At 42.3% G+C, this 21,621-nt stretch overlaps 1 protein-coding gene across 10 annotated transcripts in view; it reads left to right on the top strand.

Moving 5' to 3' along the window:
* The first annotated feature begins 1,897 nt into the window (after window positions 1-1,897).
* Window positions 1,898-21,621, top strand: part of gab1 (GRB2-associated binding protein 1) — a 77,464-nt gene continuing 57,740 nt past the window's right edge. For 6 of the 10 annotated variants that reach the window (XM_072462294.1, XM_072462293.1, XM_072462291.1 and 3 more), the window contains exon 1: window positions 1,899-2,063. In XM_072462294.1, coding sequence (XP_072318395.1) covers window positions 1,992-2,063 — 72 coding nt within the window. In that variant the 5' untranslated portion in view covers window positions 1,899-1,991. Of the gene's footprint in view, window positions 2,064-21,621 lie in introns of all 10 variants that reach the window. The other 4 variants (XM_072462297.1, XM_072462296.1, XM_072462292.1 and 1 more) reach the window with 2 other exon arrangements.

Raw genomic sequence — 21,621 nt, 5'->3', positions numbered from 1 at the left:
GTGACAATAGCATTCCAACGGGATTCCTCAAATTCCACCCTCCATTCGCTGGAAACACGCGGGACATGTTTGGGAAAGCCGCACGGAATCACTGTTTCAGGCTTCAGCTCGTCTTAATTGTTAATAACAGACAATGATCTGGGCTGATTAAACCGTTTCACAGCAGGTCGCACCCGCTGCACAATAGTGAGTGCGCGCGTGCATATGGAATACAATGTGATTTTGTGTTAGGTTCCCGGTCGTTTGTCACGTCTTAAATGACTTGTTGTGTTGCCCGTTTGATCCCGCGGGCCACACACGAGCCTGTCTTTTGTGTGCGGGAATAGTCCATGATATAATAGATACATGGAATAGTCCCGCACCGCACGTCCCGCCGAGTCCCAGGCTCTCCTTTTTCCCAGCTCAGTGCCGCCACCCCGCCCAAGGGCCCCTCCACTACACCAGCCGCGTAAAGACCGCGTGCGTCGCAAGCGAGCTTCCGGTAGATCCCTTCACAAATAAAATCAATCGGACTTCACTGTGAACGTGGATGGCGATGTTCATTATGTGTAAAGTTGATTTCATGCGCGATTTAAAGCGAAATATCGTGTATTTTAATACGATGTGATTTATTTACGTGTGTTTTGAGAGTTCTAACATCACAGAGAAATTCCTTTATGATTCTATTATTATTTCATTATTTTGTATTATTCATTTATTTTTTTCAAAATTCAAAATCATAAAACCATAATTATTATGATTATTAATCAGAATCTGAAAAAAGGTTTATTGTCTGAACAAAATTCACAAACATAGGAACCAAAGTATATACAATCAAATAAGGAATCCATAAATTGAGAATTTACTAATAAAATAAAAATAATCTTGGTCTCTATGGAATTATTATTCTTTTTTTAATTTTTTTTATTTAAAACCACAAAGCCACACCCAAAATAAATGAATACATAAATAAATAAAATAAAACAAGACAAGACAAAAAAGAAACAAATTAGGTAAAACTGAGAATAAGAATTTAGTAAGGCGAGGCATCCAAAGAAAAATAAAACTTAAAACGCACAAAGTCAAAAATAAAAGTCACATGTGACATTTCCTTTTTGCTTTATAATTCTCAAAACCACCACTTGAAAATACAACGTGCGGTCCAATCGTTTTAAGTCATTAACGCGATGACCGAAACACATTTATTCAACGTAATTAGAGTAGAATTAACGACTATTGTGCGTCTACTTCCGGTAGTCTCTTGTCGCGCGCCCGCAGCTTGACACACGCGTGTTCCTACGAGGCTGAGTTTAGGGAAAGACGGAGCCACCCTGTCAATCACAATGAAGGAAGCATGGGAGTAAACTGCGCGGAAAGGTCGCCGTAGCCCGCGTGTTTCCTCAGAAGAACACTTTTAAACAACAACAACAACAACAACAACAACAACAACAACAAAAAACAACAACAACAAACAACGTGAACTATGCTCGGCGCCAGTGCGGGACGTTCACACCTGATCGCGCGAACTGGGAATCTCTCCACTCGGACGCGGAGCGGCGCGACGCGTCACGGTTAACGACCAAACTTGGCGGCGCGGCTCCCGACTTCTTCTTGTTGTTGTTATTTTGACCCCCCGGTGCCACCGCAGTTCTTCGCGCAAAAGGCGGCGCCGCGGAGCCTTTGTGACGCTCCCCGGGACACGGAGCGCGCGTTCGAAATCTGGTCCGTGCATTTCAAAAGAGCTCGCGCCTCGTCGACTTTCGCAGCGGAGGAAACGCGACGGTATTCCGCGTGAAACGCCGTGCGCCGCCGCCGACGTAGCGAACTTTGTCATTCGAGCCCCGTAACACCGCCGCCGCCGCCGTTGTTGTTCTTTTCGGGCACGCGGCGAGGAGGAGACGGAGAAGGAGACGAAGAAGCAGAAGAAAAAGGAGACGACACTCCCCAAAAAACGAACGACGGCAAAACAAGCTCCGAACTCCGCGAGAAGGAGGCGAGGGAAGGGCGCCGATATGAGCGGGGGAGAGGTGGTGTGCTCGGGCTGGCTCAGAAAGTCTCCTCCTGAGAAAAAGTTGAGACGTTACGTAAGTCCGCTTTATGTTTGTCACACTTTGTTCTCACAGTTGTAACAAAACAAACACAAAACGCATCATGAGCTGTTGGTTTCGCCGTGCCGCGTCCTGGGCGCGTTTACGCACCGGAGCCGAGTGCGTCGCGTCGGTTGGATACGTTTATTTGTGTCGCGTTTTTGTTTTCTTTCTCCGTGCTGTGTTTCTTCGCGCTGTTGTGTTGTGTGTTTCTTCACGCTGTTGTGTTGTATGTTGTATATTTCTTTACGCTGTTGTGTTGTATGTTGTATGTTTCTTCACGCTGTTGTGTTGTATGTTGTATGTTTCTTCACGCTGTTGTGTTGTATGTTGTGTTGTATATTTCTTTACGCTGTTGTGTTGTATGTTGTATGTTTCTTCACGCTGTTGTGTTGTATGTTGTATATTTCTTTACGCTGTTGTGTTGTATGTTTCTTCACTCTGTTGTGTTGTATGTTGTATGTTTCTTCACGCTGTTGTGTTGTATGTTGTATATTTCTTTACGCTGTTGTGTTGTATGTTGTATGTTTCTTCACGCTGTTGTGTTGTATGTTATGTTGTATGTTTCTTCACGCTGTTGTGTTGTATGTTGTATGTTTCTTCACGCTGTTGTGTTGTATGTGTATATTTCTTTACGCTGTTGTGTTGTATATTTCTTCACGCTGTTGTGTTGTATGTTATGTTGTATGTTTCTTCACGCTGTTGTGTTGTATGTTGTATGTTTCTTTGCGCTGTTATGTTGTATGTTTCTTCTGTTTTGCTGATCATTTTCTGCTGCTGTCTTTTAGCTATTGCTTTTGGTCGACTCCTTCTTCCATACATTTCCAGAATCATGATTTGGACTGATTGTCTGTCACTCCACAGTCTTCTATTTGAACCCTTAAGGATCCGATCGATTTCCTTCAATCCATAACGCCATATATCGATTAGCTTGGGAAGTCACGTGTGTATGGTTACTCCTCGTACGCTGCCAGAGGATGAAATAGCTGGAGTTTAAGCTATTTGGCTGTGTCACTTTACCAAAAAATAAAGCAAAATCACTTACTCGATCAAGGATTTTAAAACCATAACATGTTTTTTAAGTTTGGCGTGATCAGTCGGGGTAAACCGGCACACATGACCCAGTGTTATCATTTCAAATTACCGTATTTTCCGGACTATAAGTCGCATCAGCCAAAAAATGCATAATAGAGAAGAAAAAAACATATAAGTTGCACTGGAGTATGAAATGCAGTTACAAGTGTGAAAATAACAAATAATATCACATATAAGTCGCTCCGGAGTAAGTATAAAGTCGCACCCCGGGCAAAACTATGAAAAAAGTTGCAACTTATAGTCCGGATAATACGGTATAACACATTAGCGAGGACAAGACGGTCACGCAGCCAATGACTTTTCCAGGTTGACCACGTAATTTGTTGTTCTGCCGACTCCTAGAAGAAGAAGAAGAAGAACAGCAGCTCAGATTAACAAAAGAGGAGAGCAATTCACTTGAAGAGAATAAGCTATCTGCTCGGCTATTGCGGTTTTCCCTCGTGGATGGCTAATATTGAGATTGAGTTACGCAGTCTTCAGCTTTTGAGAAGAGTACCGCAACCAAAGCTTTTTTAACGTAGAAACGGCTTTAAAACCGAATCGCTGTGGCAAAAACGCAAGGCAGCATCTGATTGGGGGATGCCGCAGTGTCAGGTGTTGCGAGTTTCCGTTGGTTGTACACGTCGCTTTCACTTTAGGTATGAAAGTGAAAATTACTTGCTGTTTACGGTAGAAATGTCGTCTCGATGGCGGCAAGGCCGTCGGGGGCTATTGACGTGCGAGGGAGCGGAGGTGTGACCTTCGCTGAAAACGGATAGCCTCGTCTTCGCTAACGATCGCGTCCGTAGCAACCTCTAGATCTGATTGTTCTTCATCGCCGCATTGTCGGGTTTGTCGTGGACTACGGCTCCAAATGGGAAGCGACTCTCAACGCTTGTAATTTGTCGGCACGGAGCTCGGACTGCGATCGTAATGGCTCAAACTAACTGAAAATTAGCTTTAGCTTTGGTGTTGTTGCGGAACTAAAATGTGATCAAACACAGCCACAAAAATAATTATCATATTCAACACGAAATTATAGTAAATACTTCATAATACCGCGTGATCTTATTCTGAAAACATTGAAGATCTGTCTAAAACTGTTTTCAAAAAGCTAAAATGTCCTGACGGTGTGATCTGATTTTATTTTTTTAAATACTTTTTTGACATAGTTTTAGTATTGATACTTGCTCAAATGTACTGTACTTTTGACATAGTTTTAGTATCGATACTTGCTCAAATGTACTGTACTTTTGACATAGTTTTATTATCGATACTTACTCAAATGTACTATACTTTTGACATAGTTTTAGTATCGATACTTACTCAAATGTACTATACTTTTGACATAGTTTTAGTATCAATACTTGCTCAAATGTACTGTACTTTTGACATAGTTTTAGTATCAATTAGTGTTTGATTTTCAATACTTTTTGACAACCCTTGCTCAAATATACCCATAATATATTGCATTTTATACACAACGCAAATTGCAAAGAAACTGATTTAAGTAATAGAATATATACTGTCTTTATCAGTCAATCAGTCAATCTGTATTTGTATAGTACTTTTCATGTATTCGATGCCCCTCAAATGGCTGCACACACTAAATATTTACAGTAATGACACGCCCTGTAGTTTAGACTTCATATTCTGAAACGTGTATTAGTTTAGCAGTTCAGATTTCACACTTCTCCCAGTGTAAATGCGCCTGGAAGTCAAAACGCTTGAGTACGTTGAGTAGCACTATGAGTACGATTGGTGAACGTAAATGCGAAACTCGATGCGATTTGATTTGTCCCCCAAAATCATCCAACCCTCGCTCTGTCGAACCTTATTTTCGGCACTCTTTGTTGATCTTTGTGACTCCTCCTTTAGGTGCCATCTGAATTGCCCTTTCTCGTCCAGATCGACACGCGCAATAGGAACACGCAGCGTTTTGAAGCTTTACATTGAGAAAAAGTGTCTACCCTCTGTGTCAGCTGATATACCTGCCTCTGCCCTCTCCACGTCTGGCTCTGCTTCTGCTCTCGTACTTGGCGAGTGAGATATAGCGCCCCTAGAAGCAGTTTGCCCATTAAAATCTATAAATCAGCCCTGTCAATGTATAAGCCACAGGGCCTTTTCAAAGCGTGTGAAAAAATTGAGGTTTATAGTCAGAACTTTACGGTAATTTTATGAGAACAAAAATATCAGAATCACGGCATTCTGTGTTTTCTGTCTTTTTTCTTGACATATTTCACACAATCTTTTAACGCCTTTTAAATGATCAATTCTTTTTACGACATCAAAGTGCTGACAGGTCTTTTATTTTATAATTTTTTTTGGCAAATTGTTCAACTGTTAAGCTCTTCCATGGGTTTATGTTGCGGCTTGTTTGTGAACAGGAGTTGATACGTTTATTTGAACGTAAAGTCGTCTAAGCGTAAGTGCCGTTGAGAGACCGGTCTTGGCTCTGGGTTTTCAGGTGATTAATTGGTCTGAATGTTGTCGTGTAGGAGTAGGTGTTGTTTTGGTGTGAGCTTTGTGCACCGTGAAAGGTAAAAGATGCTCCCAAAGTACTCCTGATTAACACACTTTCAACTAAATGGGCAATTATGTCTCCGTACAACACTACTATCTCAGATTTGAATGTTTACCTGTTCAATTTTGTTCTATAAATGTCATTTCTTCATTTAGTTCCAACAATTGTTTTTGTATAATTTATTATCTGGATTATCTTGTACTGTTTTTTATTGTTAAAAGAACCACGTGAGGTATTATTTATGTACTATTCGGCGTTACAGGATAAAAAATCACAAGTTTAAATGTGTAAATCTGCAATTAGACGCACTTCAATATTACGCCAAGTATAACTGTGAAGTGAACTTGAGCACAGTCTTCAGAAACGTCTAGTGTGCATATTCCAACGTTATGACAGATTTAGTGCGACTCTTGGTTCCTCTTTAGTATATTTCCTTCATACAGAAGCCAAACAAAGCGGTGAATTCCAGAGCTGAACACAAAAACAAAGTAACGTGAAGCGGGTACTCTTAGTAGGTGTCGGCGTAAGCCCCTGTCCCGAGCAAGGGCCCCCCGGCTTACCCGATTAGCCACTCAGGGCAAAGTTTGCCTCCAAGGCGCTGCTGCTGATTGGCCCGGCTCAAAGGTGAACACTTGTGAGAGGTTTTCCTGTCTGAACTCAACAGCCATCCAACGGCTTTCCCAACAGCGCTGCCTTCCTGGTTCTTGTCGAGTGTGGCAACATGTTGAAAGTCCCACGAGTCGAACCTGTGCTTGTTTTATTGCCATTGTCAGAAGGCCATGTGTCTTTTCATGTTTACATTGTGCAGAGTGAATGTAGCAGCAAAAGCAACTCATTTCCAACCTTTATGTCTCATCCGGGGCATCACTTTTAGCCTCTATTGCTTTAGAAGAACTTTCTCAGCCAAAATCTATCATAACTTAATCCTCTGTGGTTTTCTGTTTCATTGACACTGCATTTTCCATCTGGTTCCAATTTTCTTCTTTTGTTTCTTTACGTTTGGAGCTGTGAAAGCACAATATTGCAACAGCCGGAGAATGCTGTGGTGGTGTTTCTTGAGAAGGATCACAGTATCGTTTCTGACTCTTGACTCTATGTAACAATGTGTCACTGAAAGTTCTGCTACTATGATTTAACGCACACTGACAGAGAAATGGCCCTGTGACGAGTTGGCCACTGTCCAGGATGTACCCCGCCTAAGGCCCGAAGTCACTGGGATAGGCTCCAGTCACCCGCGACCCCGAAAGGGAACAAGCGGTAGAAAATGGATGGATGGATGGATGACAGAGAAATGTGAAGAGTTCTCTGTTTTAGCTGTGGTCAGTATATTCTGGCACCAACAGGCCTCATGTGTGAGCATTCACTGCTGTCTCCTCTGAAGCTAGTGAGATGTGTTCATGTACTGCAGATTGTTCAGTCTGTAGTGCTCATAGCCACTACAAACTGATTATGGTTTTGTAGAACACATTGTGCAGCCCCTAATGTGGCCTCAGCAGTGTGAGGGTGCAGACCGACCGGAAGAAGGAAAGTATTGAACCCAGGGTCCACGTCTCAGGCCTGTTAAGGACAGGCTCCCTGTAGCTGGGACTTCTCTGCTGCTTGGCCAGTGCAAAGTGCACTTCTTCTGTTAATGGAAGTGAAACTTCTTTATCTAACTGAGGCTTACAGGAAAACATATGTTATTAGCCAAGACAAAATATGTCTACAAAAAAATTGACAACGGAGAAAAAAAAAACATATTTTTGATAAGTCAAGTATTCATTGAATGCTCTTAGAAAGTGAAGCACAGAACAAACCCGAGTACAAGCCTGGAGAAACAAACAAACAGGCTGCCCTGCAGCGCACAGAGCTCCACTTGTGCAGCATTAGCCTCTTTGCTAACAAAGAAGAGCCACTGGACTGTGTCCCGATCACCACATTTGCCGGCCTGTGCATTTGGAGAACTGTTGTGTGATCTACCACAGCTTGAAAATGGATTGCATGTGCCATTAATAATTGAGTACCCATTACAAACAAATAGACATTAAAGATTCATATGTGGCACTACTATAGTTATCTTACTGGCCACGTTTGTCCCAGTCTGCCACCTCCGTGTAACATATATGAGGATCGCTTTCACTGTGGCCTCCTATATCATCTGTGGAGACATCTTTATTACTCTGTTGTAGTTATTGTACATAATGCCACTTTATTGTTCTGTCCTCTTGTAATTGAGCGCTTACAGTCATACTCATACTTATTACAATATGTGTCTGTAATTATTGTTTAAATTCAGCTCATAAACACAATGGCATTGTGGCCAGTCTGCATTTCATCAATGAACTCTTCTAAACGACATGTTTCTCGCAAGACTTGTCATCACACCAGGAAGAGAAGTCACCACAAAGACTAAACTATACTGCTTTAATACAAACTCCACTTGTTGGCAGCCAAAACTGCACTTATCTGGAGGAAATGTTGTGCATAATTCACTTTTTATAACCTATATTTAATTGTTATGTACAGAATCTTAACATGAGTGTAGTATTCACCATTGTGTGTGAAAACGACTAACCTACTAATTTAGGTTCTATTTATTTAAAGACTGGAGATGAAAAGAAAAACACCAAAGTTGACTTTATACCTCTCAGTCACAGTTTGCGGAAGCTTTTTAAATACATATATTCAATTCATTTATTTATACGGTCCAAACCCAACTTTAACTATTGTAAAAAATAAGAGTGTGTCTAGTGGACACCGTAATATACCAGGGTGGACCATCTTCGAGCAAGATCAAATCCCCTCTTTCCACTTCAGCCGTGCCTAGCGTATTTACTTTCTATCACGCCTCAGGTTCTGGATGAACTGCTGGGTCAAGATTGACATAACATTCGGTAAACACGTCTCTTTTTGCCCGACGCGGCTGTTTACGGTGAGCGCCCACAAGCGGGTTCCTACGCAGACACGGTTTTCCTGTTTTGTGTCTCGGGAACCGGGCCGCGCGCACTCTTTGGGAACACGACTCTGCGCAGATGTAAAAGGATACATTTGTTCTATTTGACACGGTGCCATGTGCAGGAGTTTGAAGTGCAGCTATTATTAAACACAGATGATAGAAGCCTCTCCACTCTTTGGAAATGAAGTAACTGAGAACTGTAGTTTTGTATTTCCAGCACTCTTTTAAATGGGCAATATATGTATTAGACCGATGGCATGCTGTATTTTGTTTTGTTGACATTTTAATCCAGAATTCCAGATTCCGTATTTTCCACACTATAAGGCGCACTGTCAATGAATGGTCTATTTTCGATCATTGTCCATATATAAGGCGCATCGAGCTATAAAGCGCATTAAGCGAAACGTGTCCCACACAAAATTGCTTCAAGGTCAGTGAGCACAACCAGAAGTAATCCATATATAAGGCGCACTAACCGCCTTTGCCACCGTGCACATGATATGATTATAAGACACTTAATTACATAGTCCGTTTTGGATCATTGCGACTTTCTTCACTTTGATTCATGCTGCCTGTAAATTGCGATGGGTGTTTTTTTTTTTTGTCTTTCCAATTTAAAGGTGGTATGGACGATTTTTTTCAGCAAATTTTGTATCATATTTCCTCGTGGCGTGGATAAATCATTTGTCCTGCCACGTATCAATCATAAAACGCACCTACCGCTCACCTGCAGCCGCGTCAGGCTCGTCCCCACGTTTCCGTGTGCCTAAGCGCATGGATCTATCATAATATAGTTCCCTCAGTGTACGGGGCAAAATGAAGACGGAGAAAGACAGTTCGAGCTGACGCAGAAGTGGACAGAAATCTACGGGAGACGAGCGATGCGATGCGCTCCGTTGCGCTAATAAACAAACGCACGTGTGTGTTGTATCGGTCCGCACGGGGGAGTGCGCATGCGCACTTCCGCCTGCGTTCTCAAATCGCCGAAAAATCGTCCATACCGCCTTTAATTTAAGCAAAAAACAAACAAAAAAATATTATGTGAGTGTTTTTAGTATCAAATGGCCCAGATTAAAGGCGTAATGGACGATTTTTTTGGCCCAAGTCTGAGTCTCATTTCCTCGTGGCGTGGACTGCCGATTAGTCCTGCCACGTATCGATCATAAAACGTACCACTCACCTGCAGCCGCGTCGGCACATGCGCACTTCCGCCTGAGTTCTCAAATCGCCGAAAAATCGTCCATTACGCCTTTAAATGTCTGTATAGTTAATGTTTATGAAATAATTACTAAAAGCCATTCTTATTTCGTTTTTGAAAAGACCAAAGTAAATCAAAAATTATAACTGAGATTGACAAATATGATGACAAACAATTTAGTTATTATTTTTCTCCATCTCGCTCAGCCCTAATTGAAATCAGGCTGGTAAACACCACCACGATGATCAATAGTGCTAGCATCACTTTGGCGCTGCAGCAGCACTCGCCACCTTCCTCTGTCAGTTCCTCGTTCCTAGAGCTCGTTGGCAGACGCAGTTGGGAGGAATGCGGCCGCCGCGCTGCCTCGGCCCCCCGCTACCTCGGCCCTCTGCCGCACAGGACAGGCCTGCCTCCGCCGCACGGGACGGGCTTGCCTCCGCCGCACGGGACGGGCCTGCCTCCGCCGCACGGGACGGGCCTGCCTCCGCCGCACGGGACGGGCCTGCCTCCGCTGCTCCGGCCCATTGTTGCTGCCGCTCGGTGGGAGAAAAGGCGCCACAGCAGAGGCACGGCCGCCTCTTCCTGTGCGTGCAACTGATGGCTACCAGATGGCGACTCGACACCCAGGAGGGAAAGCGGGGGCCTGCACTTGATTTCACTACTTCTGCCCTCCTCACTGTACTTTGTAACCAGGCTGATTAGCTACGCTGCAACATGAATGATATGGGGGGAGATATTGACAAAAAAAATGAATGAATAGAGCTTCATTTGTGGCCAATCTGACAAAATGCGTTAAAGCATGTCTTTAATCATATTAGTTGAGATTTATTTAAGTTGACGACATCTTAATTCTCATCACATTAATATGATCTTTTTGTAGCTTTCTTAAAAAAAAAAAAAACAATGCACTCAATATTCAAATTTCACATATCTAACAACAATCGCCATATTTTTTTAATCGCCCACCTCTAATTAATGGTCTTATTATCATTAGGCCCGAGCCCCAGTAGGGCGGAGGGCCTATTGCTCCCGCAGCGTTGCAACTGTCTGATTGGGCCCCGTCGCCCCTGGCAAGTACAGTGAACTAGCCCATGCCGAAGGCATGGATCATGCATACTTACTCCTGCTATGACAGAAATAGTCAACAATGAGTGAATGGGCGTAGCCCATTCACTCATTGTTGACAACAGCAGCGCGAAGCGCTGCATTCCTCCAAAAACCCTCCTGGCATCGTCCCGTACGCGAGAATCCATGCCGCAGGCATGGGCCATGCTTGTATCTGCTCAAATCAATGGAAGTCTATGGGGAGTGGGCGGGGCATCCTGACGGAATAGGGAGTGACGAGCGCGTAAGCGCTCGTAATGATGATTCCACCCCATGGCGGCATGGGGAAGGCTTAGAGCTTTCCAACAATGTATAATTTGTTGTTATAGTGGAAACGACTTTATTGTTTTTGCTAAAAATATTATTATTTTTATTATTAGGCCCGAGCCCCAGCAGGGCGGAGGGCCTATTGCTCCCACAAGCTGGCGAGAGGCTTATTAATCTCGTAAGGCCGTGCGAAGCACGGCTGCGAAAGTGCGATCGAGCGCGAAGCGCTCGCCCACTTCCAAACACTCACTAACGCACTCCTTCACTCATGCACGCCCCGTGCATACTAATTAGTAGTAGGAAAATGGAACATTACCGTTGTAAACGGGCGAAGCCCGTGCAAAAGTGCGCACTAAACGAGCATTTTACATTGAGATGACGACGCGAAGCGGTCGTCATCCCCATATAAAGCACTCATTTGCGCTAAGTACCTCACGAATACATTCCCCATCTCTTGCATGTTCCGTGCATATAAGCATGTAATGCAAAAATTGAACATTATTACTGTATAGAGGGCCAAAAACACAAAGTGGCGGAGCCCACTCAAAATTAACGAAAGTACCCGTCAGTGACCAGGGACCCACACCATGAGGTAGGAAAGCGCGAGCGCTTTCCGAAAATGTATAGTTTATGATATTTGAAAAATGGGAAACATTGTTTTCGCATCGGAATATTATTCTTTCTTTCTTTCTTTCTTCTCGGGACCAACCCCCCTATTTTTCACCCAGTGAACATTGACGAAAAGTCACAAAAATTTGCACACCTCTAAAAATCGTGCCTCTCTACATTCTGGCTATTTCCCTTTTCTAAAATTAAAAAAATTGGCGCGTCAGCGCCCCCAAATGTACCAAAAATGCATTGAGAGATGGGAAATGACCCAAAAAAAAATCTGATCGTAGAATCATGAAATTTGGCGCAGAGGTAGATGGTGACAAGAGAAGTAAAAAATATTATTACGGCAACGCCGTCCGCCCAACCAAATGTCGGCCATATTGCTTCAAAAATGGCTAAACATGACTTTGGAGTTTTTCCAAACGTAGTACTTTTACGAACTCCTCCCAGGGCGTTGGCCCTAAAAACCTGAAATTTGGTGAAAATGCTACTGAGGAGTGGGACATCAAAAGTTATCCAAATTACATTGATACCTGTCACGGTCTCTGTGCGGCGAAGCCGCAAACTGTAGCAAGAATTTCAGAAATCTCCCAAATTTAACATTTCTGCCGTTTGCGCAGATAAAGTCCGAATTGTGTCAAATTAGAATCAGTTGTTAAACTCTTTGCCCTAAACCTACTTGAAGTGAAATAAATTAATTTGGAGCCACAGCGCCCCCTACAGATTTTATATGGAGGTTAAATATTTAGTTTTGCAAAATTATATGAAATTTGACACACAACTCAATTTTGGCATCCCCATCAAAAAAGTCAATGAGACCCATGTCATAATTGTTATGGCTTTGCCGTAACGATGACCGAAACCTTCCATGTTATTCCAATGGGGAAATCGCCAGAACATGTTTACACTTTAGACTTTCACAAACTCCTCTTAGGGCGTCAGCCCTATTAACCTGAAATTTGGTGAGACTCATCTTCAGGGGTGGACCATCAAAAGTTATCCACATTTTTATTCAAAGAGTCACGGTGTCTGTGCGGCAAAGCCGCACATTTTGCCAAGAATTCAAAATAAAATTGCTTTTTGATGGTAAAACAAAGGGGAGAAGATGTGACAGCGTCACAGATTCAGCAGTAGGCGTAATAAAAGGACAATTGGGGCGCGTTAGCGTCCCCTCCTCTTGCGGCGTGGCGGCGGCGTGGCGGCGGCGTGGCGAGGGCCGATCATTGCCGCTTGCGGCTATATATATATATTTTTTTTGTTCTTCATCTGCGCTTTGAGCTCTAATTTGACCCCCTGAACATGCTCAAAAACTCACCAAACTTTGCCCAAAATTCAGAATCGGCAAAATTTTTTATTTTTTCTGAGCCATTTTTTTCCCCTCAAAAAATGGCTCGACAGCGCCACCGACAAAAGTCAAAATACATTGCGCCTATGGGAGACGCCCCGAGGTAAACTTTGGCGTAAAGCTACGAAATTCGGGACACGCATTCCTCTTGTGAGGACAAAAACAAAATATTATTGTGGCCATGCCCCCAGACTTACCCTATGGCCGCCATCTTCCTTTGAAAATGGAAATACGCTGAGTTAGCCATTTTGTTCACGTCAAACTTTGACGAACTCCTCCTAGTGAGTTTTGCCCACCAACCTCAAAATCGGTGTACGTCCTCTAGACAAGTGGTGCATCTAAAGTTATCCAAATTTTTGGGATACCTTTTACGGTCTGTGTGCGGCGCAGCCGCAAAGTTGGACAACTTATTTTGGGATATTGCAAATCTAAAAATTGCTCCCATTTGATCAAAACCAGTCCCATTAGGACCAAATTTGAATCAGTTGTAAAACTTTCTAGTTTGGACCAGTTTAGGATGACAAAATTGAAATGGGCGCGATAGCGCCCCCTACAGAGTGACCTTTAAATTAACATTGAAGGTCAAAAATTAGTTTTACCAAAATTGTCTAAACTTTACCCAAAATTCTATTTTGCCGTCCCGATCAAAAAAGCTAATCAGAAAAATGCCTAAATTTTTACCGCGTAGTCGTAGCGATGACAGAAACTTCCCATGTTATCCTTATGGGAAAATCGCAAAATCCCTCAAATCACCACATTTTTACGCTTCACACTTTAACAAACTCCTCCTAGGGCGATTGTCCGATCAAACTCATATTTGGGGAAAATCATCTACACAAGCAGGGCATTAAAAGTTATCCATATTTTGATTCTAAGTGCTACGGTCTCTGTGTGGCGGACCCGCAAATATATGTCACAAATGGGAAAACAGCGAAATCTCTAAAATGACCACATTTTTACGCTTCACACTTTAACGAACTCCTCCCAGGGCGATAGCTCGATCAAGTTCATATTTGGGGAAATCATCTACACAAACGGGGCATCGAAAGTTATCCATATTTTGATTTTAAGTGTCACTGTCTCTGTGCGCTGGAGCTGCACATTTGACCGACATTTGTTTTCCGTGGAGCTGCAAATATACTGTCACAAATGGGAAAAACGCCAAATCCTTGAAATGTTCACATTTATGCTTCACACTTTAACAAACTCCTCCTAGTGCGTTTGGCCCACCGATCTCAAAATCGGTGTACCTCCTCTAGACAAGTGGGGCATCTAAGGTTATTCAAATTTTATGGATAACATTTACGGTCTCTGTGCAGCCGAGCCGCAAACTTTTCGCAGAATTTGGACTATTTGGCCTTCAGAGTGGCCTATAAACAAGAGTTTTTCCAAATGACATGACATTTTGCACACAATTCTCATTTGCCATCCCCAAATTAAAAGTATGGGAGCCAAAGTCATATTTTGTACAGCGTAGCCGTAGCGATGACAGAAACATCCCATGTTATCCCTATGGGGAAACCGCAAAATCTCTAAAATGACCACATTTTTACACTTCACACTTTAACGAACTCCTCCTAGGGCGATTACCCGATCAAGTTCATATTTGGGGAGAATCATCTACACAAGCGGGGCATCAAAAGTTATCCATATTTTGATTCTAAGTGCTACGGTCTCTGTGCGGTAGAGCCGCAAATAAATGTCACAAATGGGAAAAACGCCAAATCCTTGAAATGTTCACATTTATGCTTCACACTTTAATGAACTCCTCTGTGGGCAATAGCTCGATCAAGCTCATATTTTGGGAAAATAATCTACACAAGCGGAGCATCAAAAGTTATCCATATTTTTATTCCAAGTGTCACTGTCTCTGTGCGCTGGAGCTGCACATTTGACCGACATTTGTGTTCATTTGCACTGGTTAAGCGCAGCATTGTACATGTCCAATGTGTCACTGTCTTAGTTCTTAGACAATTGCGTTAGCGCCATCTCTGTAAAATGCAGAGAGCAGAGTCGGAAGGCCGGCGGCCCGCGAGGGCCGCTTGCGGCTTTAATTTTTCTTGTTCTTCTGCTTTTTGAGCTCTAATTTGACCCCCTGAACATGCTCAAAAACTCACCAAACTTTGCCCAAAATTCAGAATCGGCAAAAAATTAGATTTTTTTCCGGGCCATTTTTTTTTTGTTAAAAAATGGCGCGACAGCGCCACCGACAAAAGTCAAAATACATTGCGCCTATGGGAGACGCCCCGAGGTCAACTTTGTCGTAGAGCTACGAAATTCGGAACACGCATTCCTCTTGTGAGGACAACAAAAAAATATGGTTGTGGCCACGCCCCCAGACTTACCCTATGCCCGCCATCTTCCTTTGAAAATGAAAACACGCTGAGTTAGCCATTTTGTTCACGTCAAACTTTGACGAACTCCTCCTAGGGCGTTTTGCCCACTGACTTCAAAATCGGTGTACATCCTCTGGACAAGTGGGGCATCTAAAGTTATCCAAATTTTTGGGATACCTTTTACGGTCTACGTGCGGCGCAGCCACAAAGTTGGACAACTTATTTTGGGATATTGCTAATCTAAACATTGCTCCCATTTGATCAAAACGAGTCAGATTTGGACCAAATTTGAATCAGTTGTTAAACTTTCCAGTTTGGACCAGTTTAGGATGACAAAATTGAAATGGGCGCGATAGCGCCCCCTACAGAGTGACCTTTAAATTAACATTGAAGGTCAAAAATTTGTTTTACCAAAATGTTCTAAACTTTACCCAAAATTCTATTTTGCCGTCCCGATCACAAAAGCCAATCACAAAAATGCCTAAATTTTTACGGCGTAGTCGTAGCGATGACAGAAACCTCCCATGTTATCCCTATGGGAAAACTGCAAAATCTCTCAAATTACCAAATTTTTAGGTTAGGTACACTTTAACGAACTCCTCCTAGTGCATTTTGCCCACTGACTTCAAAATCGGTGTACGTCCTCTAGACAAGTGGTGCATCTAAAGTTATCCAAATTTTAAGGATAACTTTTACGGTTTCTGTGCGACGGAGCCGCAAACGTTTCCCAGAATTCTGACTATTTGGCCTTCAGAGTGGCCTATAAACAAGAGTTTTTCCAAATAACATGACATTTTGCACAAAATTCTAATTTGCCATCCTGATCATAAAAGGATGACAGCCAAAGTCATATTTTTACGGCGGAACCGTAGCGATGACAGAAACATCCCATGTTATCCTTATGGGAAAATCGCAGAATCGCTCAAATCAACACATTTTTACGCTTCACACTTTAACGAACTCCTCCTAGGGCGAATACCTGATCAAGTTCATATTTGGGGAAAATCATCTACACAAACGGGGCATCAAAAGTTATCCATATTTTGATTTTAAGTGGTACGGTCTCTGTGCCGTGGAGCTGCAAATATACTGTCACAAATGGGAAAAGCGCTAAATCTATGAAATGTTCACATTTACGCTTCACACTTTAACAAACTCCTCCGTGGGCAATAGCTCGATCAAGCTTTACTTTGGGGAATATCATCTACACAAGCGGGGCATCAAAAGTTATCCACATTTATATTCCAAGTGCTACGGTCTCTGTGCGGCGGAGCCACAAATATATGTCACAAATAGGAAAACCGCAAAATCTCTAAAATTACCATTTTTATGTTTCACACTTTAACAAACTCCTCCTAGGGCGATTGCCCGATCAAACTCATATTTGGGGAAAATCATCTACACAAGCGGGGCATCAAAAGTTATCCATATTTTTATTCCAAGTGTCACGTCTCGACCGATATTTGTGTTCATTTGCACTGGTTAAGCACAGCATTGTACAAGTACAATGTGTCGCGGTCTTAGTTCTTAGACAATGAGGGCGCGTTAGCGCCATCTCTGTAAAATGGAGAGTGCAGAGTCGGAAGGCCGGCGGCCCGCGAGGGCCGTTGGATGCCGCTTGCGGCTTTAATTTTAATTTATTTTTGCATGAAGTGATTGTCGGACGTAAATTCAGCTCAATTATGTTACGAAATTCACACACGATCTGGAATCACGATAAAATACCCAAAAATAATCGCTAAATATAGCCGCAAGCGGCAATGATCGGCCCTCGCCACACCGCCGCCACGCCGCAAGAGGAGGGGGCGCTAACGCGCCCCAATTGTCCTTTTATTACGCCTACTGCTGAATCTGTGACGCTGTCACATCTTCTCCCCTTTGTTTTACCATCAAAAAGCTATTTTATTTTGAATTCTTGGCAAAATGTGCGGCTTTGCCGCACAGACACCGTGACTCTTTGAATGAAAATGTGGATAACTTTTGATGGTCCTTAAGATGAGTCTCACCAAATTTCAGGTTAATATGTCTAACGCCCTGGGAGGAGTTTGTGAAAGTCTAAAGTGTAAACATGTTCTGGCGATTTCCCCATTGGAATAACATGAAAGGTTTCGGTCATCGTTACGGCAACACCATAACAATTATGACATGGGTCTCATTGACTTTTTTGATGGGGATGCCAAAATTGAGTTGTGTGTCAAATTTCATAAAATTTCGCAAAACTAAACATTTAACCTCCATATAAAATCTGTAGGGGGCGCTGTGGCGCCAAATGAATTTATTTCACTTCAAGTAGGTTTAGGGCAAAGAGTTTAACAACTGATTCTAATTTGACGCAATTCGGACTTTATCTGCGCAAACGGCAGAAATTTTAAATATGGGAGATTTCTGAAATTCTAGCTACAGTTTGCGGCTTCGCCGCACAGAGACCGTGAGAGGTATCAATGTAATTTTGATAACTTTTGATGTCCCACTCCTCAGTAGCATTTTCACCAAATTTCAGCTTTTTAGGGCCAACGCCCTGGGAGGAGTTCGTAAAAGTACGACGTTTGGAAAAACTCCGAAGTCATGTTTAGCCATTTTTGAAGCAATATGGCCGACATTTGGTTGGGCGGACGGCGTTGCCGTAATAATATTTTTTACTTCTCTTGTCACCATCTACCTCGGCGCCAAATTTCATGATTCTACGATCAGATTTTTTTTGGGTCATTTCCCATCTCTCAATGCATTTTTGGTACATTTGGGGGCGCTGACGCGCCAATTTTTTTTGTTTTAGAAAAGGGAAATAGCCAGAATGTAGAGAGGCACGATTTTTAGAGGTGTGAACATTTTTGTGACTTTTCGTCAATGTTCACTGGGTGAAAAATAGGGGGGTTGGTCCCGAGAAGAAGAAAGAAGAAAGAATAATATTCCGATGCGAAAACAATGTTTCCCATTTTTCAAATATCATAAACTATACATTTTCGGAAAGCGCTCGCGCTTTCCTACCTCATGGTGTGGGTCCCTGGTCACTGACGGGTACTTTCGTTAATTTTGAGTTGAATGTTCAATTTTTGCATTACATGCTTATATGCACGGAACATGCAAGAGATGGGGAACGTATTTGTGAGGTACTTAGCGCAAATGAGTGCTTTATATGGGGATGACGACCGCTTCGCGGTCGTCATCGCAATGTAAAGTGCTCGTTTAGTGCGCACTTTTGCACGGGCTTCGCCCGTTTACAACGGTAATGTTCCATTTTCCTACTACTAATTAGTATGCACGGGGCGTGCATGAGTGAAGGAGTGCGTTAGTGAGTGTTTGGAAGTGGGCGAGCGCTTCGCGCTCGATTTCGTGCGCACTACGTGCGCACTTTCGCAGCCGTGCTTCGCACGGCCTTACGAGATTAATAGGCCTCTCGCCAGCTTGTGGCACTCGGGCCTAACTAGTCAACTGCAGAGACTATAGTTTGTGACGGCCCTAACAACATAACAATGAGCACATCACGTCCCGTTTCCAAAAGAAATAAATCACCGGTCAACAATTATTATGAAAAGTACGCGCTTGTGTAGCAGGGATGAACAAAGTATCTGCTTCACTCGACTGTCCTTCGCCCACTGTTGACATCGAAATGAGTTTAAGTGACATCGCAGCCTCATTAATATGCGTGGCAGGTCCTTGACTCTTAATTATCATCATATTCAGGTGATATTTGTCTACGTTATCCATATTACAAGAAAATAAATCTTGCAGGTAAAGCTAAGGTTGGTGATTTTATATACTAGATATGTAGATATTGATGTAGATTTAAATATTTTTGAAAATTTAAGCTGTAAAAATGTAAGATTTTAGTTGTTTCCCTAAATTCTAAAGTTTTTACCGTCCATTTTATTACGAGATATCAATCATTCATCCATTACTGTTAGCTATACTACTATTCTTTGGACATTTTTATTGCTTCATTATCATCTAGTTATACATCTCTCCGTGGCATTTTGGCATGAGCTTCAGTTTTGTGTGTTGTTCTTGTCCTTTCTTTTATAATCTTTAAAATGAGTATCTCTTTTTGTGATACTAGTTTCAGTATCGGTCGGTATCTGGAGATCAAAGATATAAAATAAAATACAACAAATATAGCAGATTTTATACATTTAAATCCAGATGTTTTTGCTACTTTTCAGCGTCCTCGGTACAATTTTGCTTCATCCGTCCTGTTTTTGGGTTTGAGATGCTAGAAACTGAGCATTGTTAGTATTTTTAAGGTTTGATTTGCACAACGAACACAATTTCTTTTGCTTTTACATACTTTGTGACAAAAAGATGCCCCGTGACACACATATGACGCACTGAATGATTGTAGATTTTCAGTTTGTTCATACAGAGCCCCAAGTTCATTATGAAGACATTTGTAGTATTTATTAGAGAACACAAATCTACTTCCCACAAAGATGGAGTCCAGCCCTCCAGTTAAACTCGAAAGCAATGAAGTTTGGGTAATTGTCTGTTGCGGTTTCCGAGAACTTCTGACCCCAAGAACTTCTGGCGCTTATCGAGCAGGTTTTTTGTTCTCTGGCGCCCGAACCGTCCTGCTCACAGTGTGTCGGGAAAACATGAATGCATAGTTTCACTCTGATAAACTGAAACTTTGGATTGAAATCTCTGGGAATATGTAGTTTTTAGAAATACGTACGGGACCACGAATAATCCACATGTAGTAAAATAAATTCAGCGTGAATACTGTATCTGCAGTGTCTGAAGTGAAGGGGATTTACTATTGACTGTTTTGTGTGTTTTAACTGTGCAGCAACATAAAATTACCAAATTTTTTGAATATGTCCTAACTGTAATGGAAGTAATGCTGTTGCTGGTGTGCGTCGTGAACAGACGTGTATATATATAATTACGACTGATGTAGCCTTAAGGAAGTTGGTTGTCTTAATTCACATTTTTTCTGGGAATAGCCTTTTCTCTCTTAATGGCTTTCCAAGTACTTATTTTCTGTTGTCAGGTGGCTATAGGTTTCAACTTGCAATTACTGTATTTAATCAAGGAACATTTTGAACCTTACATACATGCACTGTTAGTACGGTATTAGTTGTCTATTAGATGATATTGAACTGCACTATTGTTTAAAAGAGATGTATTAATTTAACCTGTTACCATCCACCTGCGCGCCGGCGCGCATTTTCCATATCTTCCATATTCTCTTATATCATCACTTTTATTTCCGTGGTCAATACCAGCAAGCTATACATAATTGTAAGGCTTATTTCCTCAACAAAACGAATATGTCATTGATTTACATTGAATAATATGCCCCAAGAAGCAATTGCCAATAGTTTGTGAGAAAGTCTCAACTTTTACAAACGCATGTCCTGTTTGCTGTTTATGATGGACGAAACGGCTTTAATTCTGTACATCCTTGTACTCAGTCTGTCCGTAAGGAATCATTGAACAACAATATCAAGATAAGATAAGATAAGATATTCCTTTATTGTCCCACATGGGGAAATTTCATTGGTGCAACGCAGGTAGATACAGAGGTAGATACAGAAGAACAGATCACTTATAGAAAGTCTGAAAAACACTTTCAGTAGAAGATCTCCTATAAATAAATAAATAAAAACTCCCATAGACAAATAAATAAATAAATAAATACCATTGCATGTGATCCCGACAGTAATTGCACATGAATATGTGTCACGACAGCACATAGATTGCACATGAATTTCACAGTAATTGCACATATGACAAAATTGCACATCAGTATTAGGTTAGGTCAGTATTGCGAGTGTTCAGTACTAACAGTTTTTGTTATAAAGTCTGACAGCAGCAGGAAGGAAAGACCTACGGAACCTTTCCTTCACACAGCGAGGGTGGATCAGTCTCTCACTGAAGCTGCTCTCCAGAGCGGAGAGAGTGTCCTGCAGGGGGTGACACTCATGGTCCAGCATAGATGTGAATCTAGCCAGGACCCTCCTGACGGAGCTGGACTTCTTGATGACTCTGTCCAGCCTCTTCCTCTCCCTCTCTGTGATGCTGCTGCTCCAGCAGGCCACACCATACAGGAGGGCCGATGCCACCACAGAGTCGTAGAAGGTCTTCAGGAGTGGCCCTGTCACTCCAAAAGACCTGAGTCTCCTCAGGAGGTAGAGCCGACTCTGGCTCTTCCTGTACAGTGCGT

This window comes from Eucyclogobius newberryi, unplaced genomic scaffold (assembly GCF_026437365.1).
Source record: "Eucyclogobius newberryi isolate DKJ021-1_F unplaced genomic scaffold, fEucNew1.0.hap1 SCAF_4, whole genome shotgun sequence".
Taxonomy (NCBI): domain Eukaryota; kingdom Metazoa; phylum Chordata; class Actinopteri; order Gobiiformes; family Gobiidae; genus Eucyclogobius; species Eucyclogobius newberryi.
The sequence above is the reverse complement of the archived record's forward strand: the minus strand, read 5'-3'. Positions and strand labels throughout refer to the sequence as shown.